The sequence below is a fragment of the Tupaia chinensis genome, unplaced genomic scaffold (assembly GCF_000334495.1).
Source record: "Tupaia chinensis unplaced genomic scaffold, TupChi_1.0 Scaffold139431_1, whole genome shotgun sequence".
Taxonomy (NCBI): Eukaryota; Metazoa; Chordata; class Mammalia; order Scandentia; family Tupaiidae; genus Tupaia; species Tupaia belangeri.
In genome coordinates, this window is record NW_006199316.1 from 107,763 (window position 1) to 124,402 (window position 16,640).

The 16,640-nt window shown below is 51.7% G+C and overlaps 1 protein-coding gene across 1 annotated transcript in view; it reads left to right on the forward strand.

The window, feature by feature from the left end:
• DSCAML1 (DS cell adhesion molecule like 1) overlaps positions 1–16,640 on the forward strand; it is a 430,778-nt gene that overhangs the window by 14,743 nt on the left and 399,395 nt on the right. The window contains exons 2-3 of the mRNA XM_027765686.1: positions 5,448–5,765; positions 10,832–10,978. Coding sequence (XP_027621487.1) covers positions 5,448–5,765; positions 10,832–10,978 — 465 coding nt within the window. The remainder of the gene's footprint in view (positions 1–5,447; positions 5,766–10,831; positions 10,979–16,640) is intronic.

The following is a 16,640-nucleotide window of genomic DNA, read 5'->3' on the forward strand; positions in this document are numbered from 1 at the left end:
TCGTCCTTTGCAGTAACCTTAGGCACCCTCCACCCCTCAGGAGAGTGAACCCAGATGATAATCCCATCCCTCAAAGTCGTACATCTCAGCGACCAGCAGTTAGCATAATGGCTATGTCCCTGGACTCCCATGTAGTCGACCGCAGTTCAATTCCTGGACCCGGTGGCTTAAACTCACGCTGGGCACGTGTGCGTGCGCACCAAGATCCCGAGAGGAGAATGGAGGAGAAGAGATTGCAGCAAGGCCATCCCCCTGAGGGGTGATTTCTCGCTTTCTGTCTCTGTCTTTCTGGCGAGTGCACACACCCTATAGCAAAAAGAAAAAAAAACTCTCCAAAAAAATAAGTCGTGCCTCGCTGCTACGGGTCAGCAGCCACTCTCACATCCTGTCGTACCTGTGTGGCAGCCCTGGGAGGCGGTGTGCCAGTGCAGTTACCCCTCCTTTGGTAAATGAGGGCATGGAGGTACAGCTTGCCCAGGTCACACAGAGGCGAGGGGTGAGCCCCTGGGGGGAAGGTGTTTGATCTCAGGGCTCTGTCTATTGTGCCATGCCTCCCTGTACCCTTGGAATTTGCAGAGACTTTGTCACTGTGCTGCCTGCTCGAATAGGAGCCAGAGAGACTGGAGAAACCCACACTAGAGGGACAGTACCAGACTCTAGGGGGTCAGAGTGAGGACCTCAGGCCCTTGCTGCTCCCCCTTCTGTCTCTGGGTGACTGTGCACACCCATTGCTTCTGCAGCCACCTCTACCCTCGTGCCCAGCCTTCAACTTGGCAGGGGGGAGATGTTTGAAGTATTTGGTGGTCGGTGCCTCGGTTTCCCTTGTATGGGCCTGCTCTCTCCTTTCCCTTGGCAGGTAGGGCGAGGCTAAATTAATGTTTATTTAAGGGCTTCTGCATTCTGAGCTGACGGGTGCCTTGTGATGGTAAAATATGAACCTAACATAAGTGCAAAATGCTATTGTTTTACACCTGTGGGTGATGTTTCATAATGGCAATGCACTGTCAGAGCCGTGAGCGGAAATGAATGGTGTGTCTAAGCCTCCCCAGCTCCCCCAGACTCAGAAGACAGCAGCTCCCATTCCCAGGGTAGGAGAAATATGAGGCTACTCGCCTTTCGTTATAAATCTGCCATTTCATCAGCCCTGACAGGTAACTGGACAATCCCAGTCCATCCATCAATTAAATCTACCCATTTGTAGTTGCTGGGAACCTGTGTCCTTGGCTCCGGCAAGATCCAAGGCCCAGACTGCTGGAAGGCTGCTGCCGTTGTCGTCGGCATTCTGGGAGAGCCGCAGGGGTCCCAGGAGGAGATAATTGCAGGAACAAGGATAGGGGGTGACTCTCCATCCAGGGGGAAGGAGACTAGGGATATGCCTCTGAGCCGGAGTTGGTGGGGAGCCGTACCCAGCTTGGAGGACCAGCTCCTGTGGCTTGATTTGTCTTTAGTACAGCTCATACAACAGACAGAGTGGAGTCATCGCTCGGCTCTGATGTGAGGCGGGGGTGAGTTCCAGTCCCGCTCTGGCATTCACACTTTATATAACGGTGGGTAAGTTAGCTAGCTTCTCAGAGTCTTAATTTCCTTATCTGTGAAATGGAAAACATTATAGTAATAATCATAACATCCCCTAGGGAGTTTTAAAGATGAAGTATAATAGCCGTATAATAGACATATTATGTATAGAATGGGCCTAGCGCTGACCTGGGCAGTTACAAACAGGGGAATCAGTGGTGGCCATTATGATTGCTGAGGTCTGATCGTTACAGAGGACTATCTCATCCTTATCCTTAAATATTCACTTACCTTCTCCTAGAAAGCAGACCCTTCCTGAACTCCTCCCCGGCACAGACCTTTCTCAGCTTCCTGAGCCTGTTGTCAGGCACTGTGAAGAGTCTTTCTGTACCTTGATGGATTTTGGGCTTCCCAAATGCACAAGGCTGCCTCAGTGAGCACGTCTGATTAACCAGGTTGTCTCAGGAAGCACCCAGAAGCCCAGAGCAATGTCCCTGCTCCCAAAAGCTCAGGTAGCCCGAAATGTCCAAAGTCCAGCAGGGGCTGTTCCTGGAGTGTGTGTGTGTGTGTGTGTGTGTGTGTACATGTGCAAGTGTGTGCATTCGTGTGTGTATTAATCCTGTTCTTGGCCAGCTGAAATGGAAGCTGGTGGCTGGATCTGAGGAAGGTGCAGGTCCCGTCATTATTACTATTATTATTATTATCATACTTGTTTATTTTTTAAGAGAGATCTTTGCTATAGGGCATGTGCACTCATTGGAGAGGCAGAGACAGAGAGAGAAATCACCCCTTGGGGGATGATGGCTGTGTTGTAATCCCTTCTCCTCCATTCTCCTCTTGGATTTTGGGCATGCATGCACATGCACTCGTGCTGAGTTTTATACCACTGGGTCCGGGACTCAAACTGCGGTTGTCTGAGTTTTATACCGCTGGGTCCGGGACTCAAACTGCGGTTGACTACCTGGGAGCCCAGCGATGTAACCGTTATTGCCATCTGCTGGCCATCCATCTTTATTATTGAACAGTTATACAACAGCCCTGTATCACCTAAGGGTTGCAAAAGCACTCTGGGGGCAGTTGGCCCGAGTCTGCACCTCAGAGCTCTCACTTGCTGGTGGGGTGGTCCCGGGTAAGTTGCTCTGGTCTCCCAGTGCCTTAGTTTCCTCGTCTGCTCAGGGGGATGACAGCGGCAGCTACTTTACAGGGCTGTTGGGAGGACTACAAAGGCCACAGAAACTTACCGCAGGGCCCAGCACACAGAGAATGGACGACAGATGTTTGCCGAGTGAATCTCAGTGAGGAGGTCTTTCAGGCGGTGAGCGGCTTGTGGAAGCGGGCCTAGGAAGTATGGAGGCTCCCGAAGCCTCAGTTTGCGTTTTTGTGAAATGGCTTGATTCCATGATCTTGGGGAATATCCCAGCCACTGTGATTTGGGCATGCTTCAGAAGTCCCCCACCAAGCAGACTTGCTCAGCCACCACGCCTGTGACAGCCACAAATGAGGCATGAGAGGAGGAGGATGGCAAGGCGATGCACCCCCATCCCATCTCTGGGAGCCGTTCGGCAGCCGAGGGTGCTGTGCTTGGTGGGGTGAGCAAATGCATTTGCGGCTAAGAGGACGCCTCTGACACCGCAGCAAGGAGCCCACGAATGTGTTTTCCAGCACGGCTGCTAATGGCTTCATCACGGCTTTTTATGAGACGATGTGAATCGCTCTGGCCAATGAGCCTTAATGGCCTTCCTCAACGAGTTGCCCGGGATATTCTCCCTGGAGGCTCGGCTCAGAGTTAAGCCAGGAATATTAATATGATCCGGATGTGGCCCTCCCCCTTCCCATAAAGTTGTGGAAATTGAGGTCAAGTTGGGTCCCCTGCAAGGTTCTTTAAACAAGCAGCAGAGTGGTTTGTTTGCTCCTTGATCTTCCTGGTGGAGAGGGAGTGGCTTCCAGCTGGAGGACGGACTGGGACCAGGTCCTCTCTCCCTCCGGCTTTGCATCCACTGACTGGGAGGTCAGGTGTCCTTCTTAAAGGGTCAGGCTCCTTAGTAGGGATGGGGGGCCCTTGATTCCAACACTCAGGGCTGCTGGGTAAGAACAGGAAACACCAAGGCCCTATGTGGGGCTGAGAGGCGCGGACGGCCCGTCCTCCCAGCCAGGCAGCCCTGCTGTATCAGCTGTGCCGTGAAAACAAGCCCAGGGCTGAGGGTGGGAATGGCAACATGGCAGAGGCAGAAGGGGTCTTTGCAGTCTCGTCCTTCTCACAAGTGAAGGAGCAGGTGATCAGAAAGGCGAGGAGGTGCCCAGCCAGTTAGGTCAGGGTGGGGAGTAGATGCTAAGTGTTTGGCTCTCTGATCCTGAATCGAACCCACCCAACATACTTCGGCCTCATTCAGCCACTTGTGGCCATGCATTTTCCAAGTCGTCCTTGCGGGGGGTGCTCAGGGTCTCCAGCAGTCTTCATCGTCCAGGTGAACGTCTCAGTTCCTGCAACCATTCCTCTTAGAACACGTTCGGAGACCTTTTACCATTCATCTGTGATAAAGGAGCGAAAACACTCGAGTCCTCTTCAGGGGCTGTGAGTTCAAGTCTCAGTTTTGTAACTTACCTTGGATAAGTCACGTAACTATTCTCGACCTATAAAAGAGGCTCAAAAAAAGAGGGGAGGGGTCAAAGGACTGGCCAAATGGCATGTTAGTTAAGGCGACTGAATCCTACATGGCTGACGGCGCGGTTTGAGTCTCAGATCCGGAGGCTTAATAAATACCCTGGGTTCATATATGTGCATGCCCAAAGTCCTGAGAAGAGAATGGAGAAGGGATTACGGTGTGGCCATCCCCCTGGGGGGTGATTTTTTTCCCTTCCCCCATCTCTCTGTCTGTCTCTGTCTCTCTCCATCAAGTTCAGGTGCTCTATAGCAAACAAATGAGAAGGGGTCGTATGGTCTCCGCTCAGGGTGGTGCAGGTAAACCAAGGTGTTGGGTGCTGCCTGTGCGTAGTAGGTGTGCAGTCAGTATTCATTACCCAAGTGTTTCTGTGTCTCTCCCAATGTGGGTGTTAAGAGTAGAGCATGACCTTGGGCCCGTCTACATAGACTTGTGTGAGGGTCCCTCTCTATGGGCATGACTTGGTTGAAGGGTGAAACTTTCAACTTTTATTGTTTTAAACACGGAGTCCTCACATGGCCATCTTTCAGCTTCAGCCTCCCTGCTGGGCCCACCAAGCCTGGCTCTCTTGCGATCGTCCCACCCCGTCCTCTCCAGTTGCTGGAATTATAGGTTCACACCACCAGGCCCAGCTTTGAGAACTGGGACTGAGGACCAAACCGAGGTTTCTCATAGGGCCCAACTTGCAGAATCCAGCATTTTTGCAGCATGACTACCACGCTGGCCCGAGACTTTTAACCTTCTCGATTCTCAGCCCAGGCCAGAAGCTTCTACAGGGCAGGAGCTGTCCCTTATTCTCCTTTGCTAGTGCCTGGTATCCACTTGGTGCTCAATAAGTGTGTAGGAATGATAGCGCTTAGGGACCAGCAGATGGCGTAATGGTGACATCACTAGACTCCCATATGGCTGACGGTGGTTCAATTCTTGGTCCTGGAGGTTTGAAATTCACACTGGGCATGTGTGCATGTGTGCCCAAAATCCTGAGAGGAGAATGGAGAAGAAGGAATGGCGGCGTGGCTATCCCCCATGGCGGGGTGATTTCTTGCTTTCTGTCTCCCTGTCTCTTCAGTGAGCATGTGTGCCCTATAGTAAAAATCTCTCCAAAAAAAAAAAAAAAAGAAAGAAAGAAAGAAAGAAAGAAAGAAAGAAAGAAAGAAATGTGAGTTTAGAATGATGATGCTCGAAGGCAGGCTGGATGTGTGTGGCCGTATGTCCGGCCCCTGCGGGCACTACCAGAGCGCGTCCTAACAGCCTCTCTCATCTCCCTCACAGCCCGCCCTGAAGATGCCGGCACCAGCCTCTACTTTGTAAATGACTCCTTGCAGCAGGTGATCTTCTCCAGCTCTGTGGGGGTGGTGGTGCCCTGCCCGGCCGCGGGCTCCCCCAGCGCGGCCCTTCGATGGTACCTGGCCACGGGGGACGACATCTACGACGTGCCACACATCCGGCACGTCCACGCCAACGGCACGCTGCAGCTCTACCCCTTCTCCCCCTCCGCCTTCAATAGCTTTATCCACGACAATGACTACTTCTGCACTGCGGAGAATGCTGCCGGCAAGATCCGGAGCCCCAACATCCGCGTCAAAGCAGGTAAGGGACAGGACACCTGCACCCCCTGAGGCCCCCAACCCGGGAGTTCAGGCTGAATGGCTGGCCTGGGGTTGGAAGTGGGCAGCATGGTCCTTCTGAAGTTATGTGCATAACACCAGGGGCCTGCAAGAGAACATTTGCTCCTCTGGATCTGAGCGACCACTCACTGTTCGCTCCCAGAGAAGACCCCTGGCAAGCCTCAGTCTTCCCATCCGCTAAGCAGATGCAGCACCGCCCTCCTGCCCCCTCCTGCCGCTCCTCCAGTGATGGTTACATAAGTGGGGCTCACTTAAATCAAGTGCTCGCTTCAGCCCTCAAATCACAGAAAACATTCAGTGAAGTTTTTTTTTTTTTTTCCTTTTTAAAGAAAAAAACACTTAAAAAAATAATATAGCTGTCCTTCTGTGTCCCTGGAGGATTGGTTCTAGGACCCCTCATGGACATCAAACTCCACAGATGCATATAACATGGTGTCGTCCTTGCCCACAACCTACTCACACCCTCCTGTATATGTCAAATTATTTCTAGATTTTTTAAAATGGATTTTTGCCTTAGGGCACGTGTGTTCACTGGATAGACACAATGAGAGGGAAAATGAGACAATGGAAGGGGAAGTGAGAAATCACTCCCCAGGGGAGATGGCCATGCTGCAATCCTTCCTCCTCCATTCTCCTCCTGGGATTTTGGGCGCACACACATACGCTCAGTGTGATTTTTCAAGTTGCCATGTCTGGGACTCGAACTGCGGTTGGCCATAAGGGAGTCCAGAGCCCTAACCACAATGCCACCAGCTAGCCCCCATTCCTAGGTTCATTCAGTGCCTACAGATCACTCCATTCACGTGGATCCAGCATAGCATTCAGGAAGTAGTGAATTCAAGTTTTGCTTTCTGGAGCTTTATGTAAACTTTTTCTTTTTCTTTTTTTTTTTTTTAAATCTTCAATCTGCGGTTGTTTGAGTCTGCCAGTGCAGAACCTGAGGATAGAGAGGGCTGACTGGATTCAAGAGAAAGAGCACATACCGTAAATATATAGCTCACTGAAATGTTCAACCAATGCCCAGATCGAGAAATACAACAGCAGCACCTCGGAAGCCTGCCTCACGCTTTTTCCTATCACTGTCCCCCTGAGAGTAACCACTATCCCGACCTCAAACAACAGCGACGCATTGCCTATTTTTGTAGTTTATATAAATAGAATCCTCCAGCCCATTTTATAGGCTGAGAAGAGGTGTGAGATTTGTCCAAGATCCCACAGCTCAGTTACAGAACCGAGACTTGAACCCATGGCTCCCGAAGAAGAGCATAGTGCTCTTTCTCTCCCACCCCAGATGGAAGACGGGAAGCCTCTCGAGTCTTTTGCTCACTGGTCTGTTTGTGGGGTGGGCCCTGCCTACCGTGGCCAGTTCTCACTGCGTGGCCAAGCCTTGTGTTGTTTGTCCACCCCACTGCTGACAGACGTTTGATTGGAACATGTCTCATGAGAGCAGCATTTAGGTAAAATGCACAACGGAAAACTTTTAGAAATGAAGGCTTTTGCTCTAGGATATGTGCGTTCATGCACGAGAGAAAGAGAGAGAGATATAAATGAAAGAAGGGAGACAGAAAGTGAGAAATCGGGACCAGCAGTTAGCGTAATGGCTATGTCGCTGGGTTCCCATTTAGTCAACTGTGGTGCACGTCCCGGACCTGGTAGCTTAAAACTCACGCCGGGCTTATGTGCGTGCGTGCCCAGGATCCAGAGAGGAGAATGGAGGAGAAGGGATTGTGGCATGGCCATCCCCCCTGGGGGCTGATTTCTCGCTTTCTGTCTCTCTGTCTCTCTCTGTCTGTCTGGTGAGCGCACGCGCCCTATCGCAAAAACCTCTCCAGAGAAAAAACAAAAATAAAAAAAAAGAAAGAAAGAAAGTGAGAAATCACCCCTCAGGGGGAGACCACACCGCAATCCCTTCTCCTCCATTCTCCTCTTGAAGTTTTGGGCACACACACACATGTACCCAGCATGTTTTCCAAGCTGCCGGGTCTAGGACTTGTACCATGAAGTCAGTCATGTGGGATCCAGCTCCCTTTACCATGCCAGGCTGGTTCAGAAGTGAGTGGTCTCTTTAAAGATAGAAAGTCTTATTTCTCTGGGTCAGGTCTGGAGGTGAGGGAATGGTTTAAATCAGCTATTCTTAACTAGGCCATCTTGATGTGCTGTGTGTCATAATCCATTGTGTCATAAGCCTTGGTAAGGTGTGCCTCAGGTAGTAATAAAGCAGTGAGTAAAGCAGTTTTGGGAATGGTTTTCTTTCTTTCTTTTTTAAAGAATTATTTGATTAGACTTTATTTATTTATTTATTCATTTTAATTTGACCAGAGAGGGACAGAGTGAGAGAGACGGAAAGTGAGAAAGCAAGCTGCCAGGTCTGGGACTTGAACTGCAATCGATCATGTGGAAGTCCAGTGCCTTTAACCATCACGCCACCTGCTGGCCCCTTGGGAATGGTTTTCTTTAGAAAGGGTTTTAGGATAGGAGAGGGCCAACCCACTGTCATGGCACCAGGTTCAGGAGGTGCCATCTTCCCTGGTGATCACGTTGGGTAGACCAAGGGTAGAGGGTTCCAAAGAAGGCCTCCTGACCAGCGTGGGAGTGACAGCCTCTGCAAGACCAAGTCTCTGACTCCCTGGGCCTTTTTGCCCTAGGAACGCCTCTCATGAGGACAAAGTTCTAAGTAGCTGGGACTGGGGGTGTTGAGGGGTAAGGTGGGTGAGAGGTATATTTTATTCCTTTAGTTTGTTTTGGGGTAGACCACGGGCTCTTGGCCATGGGCCCAAGGCCTTGACAAGGTTCCGCTCCTGGGCTCCCACTTGAATCTCTTTTCAGGAGCAGGTCCCTCAGCTGTTCTGTTCCCAATACACCCCAGGGGCTGTGCAGAGTGCCCTGCTGCCTGTATCCAGAGCTCAGTTTTGGCCTCCGCAGCCTGGAGGATTGAGCCAAGGGGCAGGGATGCCCTATTTCCTGTCCCAGGCCTGTCATCGGGTTAGGATGTCATTTTCACAGTAGGCCTGTAGTGTGTTTCTTGCCATCGAGGAGACAAAGACAGAGAGGTTAAGTCACTTGTCCAAGGGCAGCTGGCCAGTTTATCACAGGGGTGCAGCTGTCATGAAAAACAACATTGTGGAAGGTTATCCCCATGCCAGGCCTTTTACAAGCTGTTTCACGAAGGAGGAAACTGAGGCTCACCTTTGCCAGGATCCACAGCTGTCAGTGGAGGAGGCGGGGCCTGGTTATTTGGTGCTCTGAACCATTAGCCTCTGCTACTCCTGGAATGGTTGCAGGTGGTGTGCACCGTGGCCTGGCCTCTTCACTCCACTGCCCTGCTGCCCAGGGTCAGCTGCTCCCCTCCAGACCCAGCTCCCCTCAGTCACCTTCATCTGGGGATCGTACTCCGGCTGAACCCACTAAGGGCTGGGCCATGTCCCCAGAGAGCTGCTGGAGCCTGTCTCCTCCCCTCTCCTCCATTGCCCCATCGCAATCATCATGCGAAGACGAAAGAGGGAAGACCTGGGGGGGACCAGGGAGGGCCGGACTGACTGGAAATACAACGAGTTAAGGGGCTCTTGGTGATGCCAGAGGGGCTGCAGGTCCATAGCCAAGGCGTGGGAAGCTGCCAGGGCCCTAAGTGTAGCCCTGGCAACCATGGCAGGAAAAGGAGGAGGGCACACTGTCCAGGTTCCCACTGAGGACTCAGGTCAGTGGGCAGTGGGGCTCTGGATGTGCCCGCTTGGCAGGAAGGGGGAGGAGGTGAGAGTGAGCCCCTGGGAGAAGATAAGCAGAGGGGGGCAGAACAGCAGAAGGACCCTTGGTCTGTTCCCGAGGCTGGGTGGGCCCACCTGTAGGACCCAGCAAAGAGAAGCTGCAGGTGACAGCACCCCAGAACATCCCTGAGGCAAGGCCTGAGTGGGGTCTGTGGGGAAGGGGCTGACTCCGAGGCAGAGTGGGCTGGGGTGAGGGAGGCCAGGCTCCTGGCTCTGGCCTGGCAGGTCGTGTTGGAGGGTGGGAGGAAGCAGCAAGGAGACTTTGCTCTGGAGAATCTTAGAGGCCATGTCTATCTCTTGGGTTCTGTGTGCTCAGGGTCAATCACAGGATTTAAATATTCCCTCCTGGGCCACCCCCGTAGCACAATGGTTAAGGGAGCCAGATCCCACATAGCCGATCACGGTTTCAATCCCAGCCCTGATGGCTTGAAAAACATGCCAAGAAGTGTGTGTGTGCCCCAAATCCCAACGGGATGGAGAAATGGAAGAGAAGGGATTGCAGTGTGACCAGGCCCCATTGGGCTCCTCTCTCTCTCTCTCTGGCTGGTACATGTGCCCTCTGGCAATAAAACACATATATGTATGAAAGGTAGAAATATATATATTTACTTACATGTCTGAGAGATAGAAATATATATTTAGATTTTACTTATATTTATATTAAACTATATTTATATTTTACGTGTATTTCTATCTCTCATACATATACACTCCTGTTGACCTTACGAATCACTGAGCCTCCCAGAAAGTTCCATATCCGACCCATCTTCCCCAGACACCTTCCACATCAAAGTGGCCAGAACTCCGCTTGTCGCGTTGGGTGTCATGGTTTTATTTTGGAAAATCCTGACCACTGCGCCCGAGTCAGTCGCCACCCTGGGTCCAGAAGCGATGTGTTTCCCTGGGGAATTCCAGCACTTTTCCTTCTTACCTGCGTACCCCATGGCAGGGTTTAGGTGCAGGTCTTAAGGCCCTTACTACCAGATAGGGCTCGCTAAGGTGCCCTGAAATGGGAAAGATTGGCGTTTGGAGTTCCGGTGTCGCAGGGAGAACTGGGTATTTCTGAGCGGAAGTCGCGGCTTGGAGCAGCGATGGGGTTGAGGAAGAACTGCCCGTGCAGGAGCCCTGGACCCCATCGGGTAAGTGGGATGTGGGAGGGAGAGGTGGGGAGGGTGGAGCTGGGTGCCAGGGAGCTGAGCTGACTTGCAGGACCCCTGGTGTCTATCCTCCTGACAGCCCCTCTTCCCCACTCCCCATCTCTTTGCAGTTTTCAGGGAACCCTACACCGTCCGGGTGGAGGATCAAAGGTCCATGCGTGGCAACGTGGCCGTCTTCAAGTGCCTCATCCCCTCTTCAGTGCAGGGATACGTTAGCGTTGTGTCTTGGGAGAAAGACACGGTCTCCATCGTCCCAGGTGAGGAAGACTCGCGGGCGGTGCCATGGGCTGCTCGGGTCAAGGACAAAGGGGCGAGCCCGAGCTGCTGCCAGCTAAGGAGCTCTTGAGGTTGGTTCTGGTGGCTGACCGGGTGCTGTTCTGGCGAGGTTTTTAGACATGTCTTTGGCCTTGGTTGGATATGGCTCTGTGTGGGTGAACACCCAGATGCTGGTGGCTTCTGCTGGGTGTGCAGAGGTCCCCTCGGATGTGGGTGGGTCCCGCCTCCTCCAAGGAGCGGGGGCCTCCATCCCTCCTGCTGGAGGTCTGCTGGGACCTTGCCCTGAGGGACGGGGGCAAGGCTGGAAGCTCCTTGAGTGAAAGATGGCAGAGGGAGGCGGAGCTGCTCTGTGGTCTGTTCCGTGCTGAGTGGCAGACCGAGTAAGCACGCGTGTGACCCTGTTTTCTGAGGAAATGGCTCCAGCAGAGTCCTGGCTGGCCGCGCTCCAGCGAGGGTGTTGGAGAGCGGGCTCGTTTCATGGCGGCTGCCATCCTTGCAGTTCCTTCTTGTGGGCTCCTCAGCACGTCTGCAGCGCTGTCCCTTCAACAGGAAAAGGGGTCTGGAAACCCCAAGTGAGGACCTCAAGTCCTTAAAATACCTCCAGGTCTTCAGTTACAAATCCGTGGGATTTCCGTCCCTGCGCGTGGCCGACGTGCTGCCGCTTTTTCCTCCCTCCGCGCCGGGGCTGCGGGTGTCCTCTGGGCAGTGGAGGGGCCTGGCCAGTGCTCTCGGAGCATCTCGCCAGCTCGCACCCCAGAGCTGGCTGTGTGACGTGATTCTTGTTCTCAAGGGTTACAGTTCCGTTGGGGAGTCCAACACTTCCACGCATGAAATCCTTACAGCAGGGTCCTGCATCCTGCTATCTATTCACATCCCTTGGGAGCGCCTTTAAAAACAGCAGTGGTGGGGCCAGCAGGTGGTGTGGTGGTTAAGGTGTTGGACTCCTGCATGACCAATTGTGGTTTGAGTCCTGGACCCGGCAGCTTGTTTTCTCACTTTCTCTCGTTTTCTCTCTCTGTCTCTCTCTCTGGTGAGTGCACATGCCCTGTAGCAAACTTTAAAAAAATAATAATGATAAAGTTAAATGAATAATTCTAAAATGACAACAGAAAAAAGCAAAAAAAAAAAAAAAAAAAGCACCAGTGCTTGGACCCAACCCCAAATCTATCGAATCAGAATCTCTCAGGAGTGATTTCTCAGTGTTTTCTGGATGAGTTTAATATCTAGCTAGGATAAGAACCATTGGTTAAGGCCAGCAGGTGGAGTGGTGGTTGGGGGACTGGGTCCCCCTATGGCTGACTGTACAGAGTTTGAGTCACAGACCCAGAGACTTGAAAAGATGCATTGTGTGTGTTTGTGTGCCCAAAATCCTGAGAGGAGAATGGAGGAGTGGGGATTGCAGTGTGGCCATGCCACCATGCGGGGGATGCTTTCTCACTTTCCATCTCTCTCTGCGTCTCTCTCTGGCAAGCACACATGGCCTCAGGCAAAATTTTTTAAAAAGAGAATCGATGCTTGGGCAGATCGACAGCCAACAGCATGGGGGACATGGATTTGTGTGTTACTCTCTGAACTTCTCCCTCCTCTCAGTTCCCAGCAGATGGCCAGGCCATTATGTCATAGGCCTTGACATCAGAGCTCGTATTAGGACCGGAATCTGAAGCTACTTGAAGATGGCTGCTCTTCCTGCCTTTTGTAACCATAAGCCAATGGGAGGGGCTAAGATGGGCATTGCCTGAGGAGGGATACCTCTGAGGGCAAGGCTCAAACAAGGGACACAAGAATACTGGAGCCCAGGATGGCCTTCTAGGGTGTTCAGTGGCTGCAGCTGGAAGAAGCAGCTGGACCCCCACGGTCTGGGACTTAGACCAGGGTTCTTGTGTCCAAATGAGGCAAGCGTACAACCCAAGACCCAAAGGGATCATGCAGGCAGGGACCATGGCTGGGAGGACCCAAGGGACTCTGGACCTTGGCACATTCTGGGAGAGGCCGTAATAATTGAGATTGAGACTGAATTTTTTCCTTGTTTAGCAGAGCCAGACCTAAGGTGATTTAAAGATCCTAACTAGACATGCTAGTTATTATACACTTGAGTTTATGGATTAAGTATTCTATCCATGAAAATAATAACCATACAGTAACTATTATTATCCTGAAAGTTTGGGGTGCCTACGGTGTGCCAGGCTGTGGGCTAAGAAACTTTGATATATGATCTCATTTAATCATTGCAAAAAGTCCGTAAGTTTAGTTGCCCCCTCCGCTTTGCAGAAGGAGAAACTGAGGTCCCAAGAAACAAAGAAACTTCTTCTATTTCACAAGCCTAAGCAGGGGGCAGGAGCTTGAACCTCGGTGGTGTGATTTTCATGGAAGTGCCCCCCTTTGTAAGACTTTACAAAGGTGTCCTAAAGTGTCACTCTGGGTAACAAAGTCTCAGTATGTCCTGTAGGTACTGAGGACCTTGGCTTCAGGAAGGGGCTAAAATCCGTGTTGAGTTTTTAGAGAAGTCATTGTGGAACCCAGTCCAGTGTAGTAAAGAGCTTAGAATGTAGCACCAGGCGTAACCAGCAGGTGGCATGGTGGTTAAGAGGCTGGACTCCCACATGGCTGACATGGTTGGCGTCCCAGACCTGATGGCTTGCTTTCTTGCTTTCCTATTCCCTCTCTCTCTGGTCAAATGAGAAAGTAAATCATAACAAATAAAATTAGGAAAATAATTCCTAAAAAAAAAAAAAAGAGTCTAGCACTAGACTGTCTGGGTTTGAAACTGATCCCGTTTCTTACTTGCTGGATGAGTCATTTGCTCCCTCAGTTTCTCCAACTGTAAAATGGGCTCACAGGGTTCGAATAAGAAGGAAATGAGTTAGTATCTATGCAATGTGTAGACACGTCCTGGGGAAGGGCTGCAGTCTCCTTAGAGTCTGCTCCTCTGCGGTTGCTGTTTTCTGCTTGTGCTGGGGTCTCTACTGTGTCATACGGGCCGTCCTCCACAAGACTGAGTTTCCCGAGACTGGGAATTGAGTGGTTTTCACTCACACCTCCCTGGCTCCTAGCACACTGCCTACCACACTTGGGGCAGATCCTCACTCAGTGTTCAGTGAGCGGGGAATGGGTGGTTGGAAGAATCCTGGAGGAAGCTGGGGCACAGCATGGACAGAGGCCTTGAGATAAGGGTGAGCAGCAGGTAGGGGGTAGCAGGGAGATGGGAACAGACAGGAGAGAAGCAGGTTAACTGGCTCCTGTGCTCAGGAGCTGGAGGCAGCGAGCTTCCCCCGGGTGGCCCCGGTAGTTGGTGCTTCAGGGCTGTCTTTGATGCCAAGATTGGGCTGGTGGCCCCAGCGGGCATAATTACCAGGGAAGTGGCCTTGGTGCTAATCTGCTTGGCGGTGTTAAATTCGGCTCTGCAGAACCCCTTTCTTTCCTTTGGCCTTGGAGAATTTTCCTCCCCTGCCCAGCCCTCCAGCCCCATCCATAATCATTCTAGATGTTTCTACAGCTACTCGTTAGATCCAGGGACAGTCTTGCCAAAGCACGAGGATCCATTCAGTGTGCTCCTGGAGGGATCCGTGAGAGCCCAGGAGGGTGGAGTTGTTTCCTTCAGGCTCTGTAGGTGAGGGACCAGCCCTTGGGCCCACAAGCTGATGCTTTAATTTTGGAAAATGCAAATTGTTTATTGACACACACACACACACACACACACACACACACACACACACAGGATTTTTCCTCTCTCCACATCCATACTCTACCCAGGAAGCATGCTCTGTGTGTGTGTGCACGTGTTTTCCGAGTTAAGAAGGCTGAATGGCAGCTTCTCATGATGGGGGGGAGAGTTCGTGATTAGTTGCTCTAGAGGTTAAGGGAAGATGGAGGGGCCGGAGTTACTGTCCTCTGACACTTCAGGGTCGCCTTCTGGAGCTGGTGGAACTGTGTTGGCTTTGATCTCTGGATCTGCAAAGCTGGGGTCAGATTCTCTACAAACCACAAGCTGGCAGGGAAGATTCTGGAAAGCGAGAGGAGGAACAGGGGTCTGAAAGGGGCCATTCGTGATACTGGGGGAGAGGAAGCCCTGGAAGGAGGGGTCTGGGAGGATGCAGGTCCCTGTGCTTGGGAGCTGAGCCACCAGCGCCTCTTCCTGAGGGAGTTTGGTAAGAATCAAGGCCTCGAGAACAAGCAAGCCCTGGGAGTGGGGTGCTGGCTCTCAGGTTAGCCTTCCCGGCTCCCCATAGCTGTCCTGGCCCTGGCAGTGGAAGCTCTGACCAGCTTTTGAGCTGTGCTCTTCCCAGGAGAGAGGGGGGTTAGGAAGACAACCCAAAGTGCTCCCCCTCCTCAGAACCGCTGACCAAGCCTGCCTCTGCTTACTCCCCCCATCTTCCCCTCCCTTCAGCTGGCCATCTGCCTTCAACCTGGCTAGTTAAAGTTGCATGTATAGGGCCTGCCCCGTGGCCTAGTGGTTAAGGGAGCTAGATCCCATATGGCCAGTTATGTGGCTTGAGTCCTGGCCCTGGTGGCTTGAGAAGCACACAGGGTACGTGTGCGCATGCACAAAGTCCTGACCGGGTGGAGAAATGGAGAAGGATTGCACGGTATCCAGGCCCCTTTGGCAGGTGTTTTCTCCCTCTCGCTATCTCGCTGTCTCTATCTGATGAGTCTGCAAGTCCACTGGCAAATTTTTTGTATTTATTTATTTTTCATTTTTTTTAATTTTAATTTATTTTGTACAATCACCACACATGCCTTAGCTTGTAAAGGGAATTTATCCGATATGAATACACTTCACTCCAGTCCAGTTGAGGCTATTTTATACATTATCATCAACAGATAATAGTCCATCCCCGTTTCCTATGAATGTCTTGCCTCTCTTAATGAAAAAAAATATATATATGTGTTTGGAAAGCACAAGGCACAAGGCCTTCTCCCCTTTGAGCTGGCAGACTCTCTCTCCTGACTTCTCTCCTAAAGGTCTTGGAGTGAACCAGCTTTCCAGAGTGGATGGGGTGGGGGCGAGAGGGCCAAGAGCTTGCACAAACATAAATTAAAATTAAGGCCTCCAGTGAAGCCGAGATGTGGTTTAATTTCCCATCTGCATGATCACCATTACAATGCATGTTATTGGATATAAAGATAAATCCGGCCCTGTTCCTAATAGCTTTTAATTTCCACCAGACCTGATTATATCGATGGGGGCTCCTTGTGGGAGTTTCCCAGCATGCTCTTCCCCGGCATCCTGCCTGGCTGTCGTGGCCTCAGCGGGAAGTGCTGGCCACCGCTCAGAGGCAAGCTAGATCGTCAGCTCTGGCCCTAGAAGAGGGACCTGGGTGAGCCCTCTGGTCTGCATGGACGGAGCTCTTAAAGTTGGAATGTCTGGGACCAGCAGTTGGCATAATGACTACGTCACTGGACTCCCATGTAGTCGACCGCAGTTCGAGTCCTGGACCCAGTGGCTTAAACTCATACTGGGTGCGTGTGCATGCATGCCCAAGGTCCTGAGAGGAGAATAGAGGAGAAGGGATTGTGGCGTGGCCATCCCTCCTGGGGGGCGATTTCTCATTCTGTCTCTCTGTCTCTCTCTCTTTCTGGCAAGCGCATGCACCCTATAGCAAAAACCTCTTCCGAAAAAAAAAAAAAAAAAAATGGGGGGCCAAC